Source organism: Teleopsis dalmanni, chromosome 2 (genome assembly GCF_002237135.1).
Source record: "Teleopsis dalmanni isolate 2A chromosome 2, ASM223713v2, whole genome shotgun sequence".
NCBI lineage: Eukaryota > Metazoa > Arthropoda > Insecta > Diptera > Diopsidae > Teleopsis > Teleopsis dalmanni.
In genome coordinates this window covers 73,159,142-73,164,364 of record NC_051847.1, presented here as the reverse complement: position 1 = coordinate 73,164,364, position 5,223 = coordinate 73,159,142, and the positions used below count along the sequence as shown (strand labels likewise).

At 29.3% G+C, this 5,223-nt stretch overlaps 1 protein-coding gene across 1 annotated transcript; it reads right to left on the bottom strand.

Annotated features, from left to right (window-relative positions):
• Window positions 1-622: 622 nt before the first annotated feature.
• On the bottom strand, window positions 623-1,806 carry LOC119674836 (serpin B4-like). The gene is made up of 3 exons (XM_038085993.1): window positions 1,001-1,806; window positions 818-932; window positions 623-756 (listed from the first exon to the last, which is right to left on the bottom strand). Exons 1-3 carry the CDS (start codon window positions 1,682-1,684, stop codon window positions 623-625), a joined length of 933 nt encoding a protein of 310 aa, XP_037941921.1. The 5' UTR covers window positions 1,685-1,806.
• Window positions 1,807-5,223: the final 3,417 nt, after the last annotated feature.

The window sequence follows — 5,223 nt, the reverse complement described above, 5'->3', positions numbered from 1 at the left end:
TAAAGCTCACACTCCAAGTTAATCTAACCTAACCTAACAAGAGCTCTTGTCAGTTGCTGCGGAATATTGCCTCTCTAATAATAAATAAGTTTGAATTAATTGTATGTACTATTTAGTTGAAACCGATATTTTTGTAAGGAATTCTACTTTAAAACTGAATTAGTTGTGGTGCAAGAAATCGGTTGACCAGTTCTATCTTATAGAAATTAATGCATTTGATTGTTTTTTCCGAATAAAAAAAAACGGAAACGTATAAACGAATAAATTTTGGTTTTCGGCATAAACATTAGCTGATACAAGCATAGAGCAATTGCATTGCAATTCTTTATGTGTTAAGTGTATTTGGTGATCAGATTGAACTTGTGTTGTTTGTGTTTTTATGTTGTTTTCAATGTAATGTATAATGTTTCCAAAAGAAATTTTCCTTTGAATTGTTGGCAAACTCTTACTCATCAATATTTATAGAAACAATTGTTAGTACATTTAGAACTACAAAGATTGAACCTTTATATGTTTTTAGTAATATAAATGGACGCCAATAAACTAATGTTTTAATAAACTATTAAGTTCGATGAATAATATTCAAAAGTATTTTTTATTATTAATATTAATTTATTCTAGCTCATTCTATGTTAACCAAATGTCCTAAAAAGTGAATATCAGTGTGATTTCTTATCATAAATAAAAACGGATGGTTAGCTGAAAATGTTTCAGGCGTCGTTCGTACAGATGAATGTGCGTTCCAAAAAAGCACAGCTGCAAGTATAAATATTTATTTGAATTCGTAATAATTAAAAATATTTTATTTGCAACAAACTTTGTTTCTGCACTTCTCCAAATCCACTTTCTCCCACTTCAATATGCACTTTTTGTATGAATTTCTGTATTTTTGGTTCAAACTCAACGGTCTCATTAAAAGTTTTTTGGAGCAACTGAAAACGAAAAACCATTTTAATTTCTTTTTACTGAAAACATTGTATCTAACACTAAGCAAAAGCACCTCCATAAAAATCGTACTGATGTTGATATGCAATAACATGTGAAACTTTGGTAAAAGTATACGCACTAACGTTGGTCTCAAATAATTTATTCCGATTACATTGATTAAATTGGGGTCCTCCATTAGTTTCCGCTCCAACTCAGCCAAGCCATTCACTGCGTTGGGCAGCAAAATCAACATTTTCAAATCACTTTGTTGCAAGGACAGTTCCAAAGCGGTTGCGTTTAAATGCTCAAGCTTGGCATAAGGAAATATATCATCCTTTCGCATCATATCCACGTAATAGTGTGCATTCGATTTCGTGTAGAAAATCCGCTTATGTGTATCGCGTTTTTGGAAATTAAATGCCCACCGTGAATTCAATGTAACCGCATTAATCAAATTCGTGTGTACTTCATTTTCTGTCGCCGTTAAATTGTTCGGCAGCGTTTCATTGGAGCTCAATCCTGCAGTTGCATGTAGCCTGGAATGCATACGTAAATCCTTGTCAGTTTGCAATGTATTCGATACTTTAATAGGATTCGCAGCATGCAAATGAAATGTTTCATATTCCTCGCTGGCTGCCTGGCTATCAAAATTCTTCTCTGCATTTGTTTCTTCTATTCTATAAACGTTTTCAGCATTCGTATTCAAATTTTCCAGCAATTCGAGTATTCCGTATGGCGATATTAAAAAATTCTTCATCGGATCTGCTGGTTCCCATATTTTTTCATTCAAAATTTGCTTTAAATTTATGGATTCATTTAAGTTGAGTTTGCCATTCACATTCGCAACCAAAAACTGAGTGAGTAAATATTGAAGCACAAACGAAAATATTCCTAAAATATTTTTTATTTATGTACTTTGATATCTCCGATATTAATTTTATATTTATCTGAATATTTTCTTACTTACGACGCTATGAAATTTCATTTTATTTTTTGTTTTTGTCTTTTTAATTAATTTTAGTTTTAATTTTAAATCGCAAAATGCGAAAAAAGTTTTATAAACGGCGTATTCTAATCATTTGTATTGATATTATTAGACTAAATAAATATTCATAAATATGTTTCGTACAGAGTCTCTCTGAACTCAAAGTATCTTATCAATTTTCAAATCGAAAACGTACTTGACCTGATCACACAGTAAATTGATTTCAAATTCATACACAGACTTTTACTTTTAAAATTAAAATAATATTATTTAACAATTAAACAAACACAGGTTGATTAATTAATTTGAATTAATGTTTTATTATATTTTTATTTAATAAAAAAAAATTTTTAAATTATACTCGTATATGTAAAATATTTTTATGTTCCTTTGAGTTGGATGGTACTTATTTCTTGAGAAATTAATTTCTTACTTGAAAACACCTTAAATAGTTTCGTTAAAATATAAGAAATAAAATATTTTAAATATTTATAATTAAAGTAAATATTCAAAACTTTAGATAATTCAACAAATTTCTCTCTGATTTGTAAAGGTTTTTGAAGGGTGTCTAGTAAAGCGTTGGTTTAAAAGGTCCAGAACGCTCATAAGTCGTATACTATTTTTTTAAAAATTACAACTTCTTACACTTTACGAACAATCTGTCAACATAGACGTAATAATATGGTCCAGCTGTAAAAGTTATTTTTTTTTTGACAAAATCAATAAGTCAACAAAGATTTTGTCCTAGAGACGTTTAGATTCTTTCTATCACGTCTTAATTCTTTAGGACAGTTGAATGTATGTTTTTGCTATAACGAAAGTAGTAATTTATTTCATTTATATATGATATATATAATATATAAAATAATAATAATATTACGAATTAATAAATAATAAAATATCCAAACAACCTGCAATCAGCGATACGACCGGTCTCTCACTCCAAAAATTTACCAGTACCGAAACCACCGGAAAATGTTAATCCGTGTGAAGATTCTGAAAGTATGTTAGTGAAGAATGTAAGAATGAACGAAGCCCAAATACAATGGACCCTCATTTCGGACCCAGTACATCTGATGGACCTCATCTTATAATTGATTAATGTGAGATTCAGAGGGGTTAATATTTATAACTAACTTTTATCATGTTTGTAAAATAAGACGTTTTTCTTTATGAAACCTTAGGAATATATACTACCTCCCATATGAAAGTAACGTTTAATATGAGGATCACTATGTAAATTTTGAGACTTGGCAGCACTGATTGTTGTCAGGTGTGATCTGACGTTAGGCAATATTAAACATAGTCTACCTTAGACTTCTTGTCAAAAGACAGTTTTTTGTGTTATGAGTATTTACAGCGATTTGTAAATTGAGTATTCACGAAAAAATGGAATAAACGCGAGAAAGTTTTCGTGCGATGATTTATTATGACTTTCGATGTGAATTATCAAGTCAAGAGTGCATTGATCAACTTAATTTCAAATTTGGTGATAAAGCTGCATCCTTTGCTACTGTGAAACGCAGGCACAATGATTTTAATCGTAGCAGCAGATTGCTCACTAACGAAATTCGTGAAGGTCGTCCAAAATCTGTTGTGTGTCGATTTCAGTAATACAGGTGACCTGCTTTCAACTAGAAGGGACATCAGAAAGAAATCCGCAGTATCTGCCATATAGACATTATATCCATGAACTAATTTTCTTTAATAAACCATCCTAAAATTGAGCTTACAAAAATAATAACATCTTTAATAGGTTCGAAAAAATGAAATAAAAAACAAATATTTAATTAAAAAAAATTACTTTATATTTCAACTTCAAAATCCTCTCAACTTTAAAATCCTTATTCCAACTATCCTTCAATTTAGGTAGTATCTCCAACGCTGCACGTACGCATGTCTATCAGCGCTCGAATAAAGGACACCAGAACACCTATTGTGTCTGTATCCAGGCTTGAGCAGAATTAGGCTTATGCATTTCGAGGGTGTAAAATAAATTAATTCATCTGACCTAATAATTAATTATAGAATTTAAGATTTTCAGATTATATTAATATGAAACGTGTTCTATCATCATCTAGGATGATAGATCCCGTACTAGGAGGTAACTGTCTGGCATCACCAACAACTCAATTATCAAAAATGCTTGGAAATACTTACAATAATAAGTAAGAAATTGGATTAACCGGCAGATAAAATTTCCCTTTACTACACTAAAATTAAAGATTGTGGTCATATTTTTTATTTTTTTCTCTCTATTATTAAAATGTAGTATTAATAAAATTTCTTTCAATTTGGCTTCATTATTCTGCATTTTAAATTGACGACTGAAACCAACAGTCATCATTAAGATTAAAAAAATAAAAAATTTTCTTTCACAACACTTTCAGTGAAAAACTTTTGGAACGGAAGTGGAAATTTTTGATTACTTTCATTCTGCAACCACGAATTTTTCTTTTCTTTAATATGAAAGTACATCCATAATTATTTAAGAAAAATTATATCTTATCTCGCCTGATTTTTCGTCTTTTGTTTAAAATTATAAAAAACAATTTCAAACAAATAAAACAAAATATATTTATATATTATATTATTTCAATAAAAGCAATGAATGTTAAATACACAAGAGATTTTAATCAGAAAACTCTTCAACCCTTCGGTATTTTATTCTTTCCCCCTTTGGTTTTCGAGCATTCAAAGTGTAAAATTCATAATTTTAATTTGAAAAGTTTCCAACTTTACGAGTGATCACCTTGCCCAGGCCAATAATTTCGTAGCTCCTTTTGGCAGGAAACAGGAAAATTATTCAACTGAATAACCTTTACGGAATAGTCAAGCGTCCATATAGAAGATGCTCTATTAACTTCTTTGTCATTAGATTCTATCAGCAATGCCACAATGCCAAAAATGATGAAATTCATAAAGTTCAAATTTAAATCTTAACGAAGCAAATAGTCAGAAAATTCTGAATCCTAATGAAATGAGAAAATTTTGAATGATGAAGGATGATTTAAAGTGGGAAAACAATTTTTTAAGGACTTTAGAAATGGAAATTTTTCTAGTAATAATATAGATTTCGTAATCTCAATAAAAAGAAGAAAAAGAAGAACCAATAAAAAAATTAAATTTATTTATCAATGATTTGTAATTAGTCTTTCTTATTTCACTAAATTTAAGATTTATTAGTTAAACCTTCTTTATGTGTAGTTTTAAAATTTATACCAAAATGTTATTTGTTTTGAAAGCGCCCTTATCTCATCTTCATAGTATAAAGGAATAAACACAAATAGTTGAGTATCATCAACACTTCA

What these genes read in the sequence shown, in the direction of transcription:
- LOC119674836 (XM_038085993.1), bottom strand. Translation starts at nt 1,684, where the DNA reads ATGAAGAATTTTTTAATATCGCCATACGGAATACTCGAATTGCTGGAA. An exon ending in TCAGTACGATTTTTATGGAG is followed by an intron (nt 933 to 1,000) that starts GTGCTTTTGCTT and finishes TTTCGTTTTCAG; the next exon opens with TTGCTCCAAAAAACTTTTAA. An exon ending in TGGAGAAGTGCAGAAACAAA is followed by an intron (nt 757 to 817) that starts GTTTGTTGCAAA and finishes TTATACTTGCAG; the next exon opens with CTGTGCTTTTTTGGAACGCA.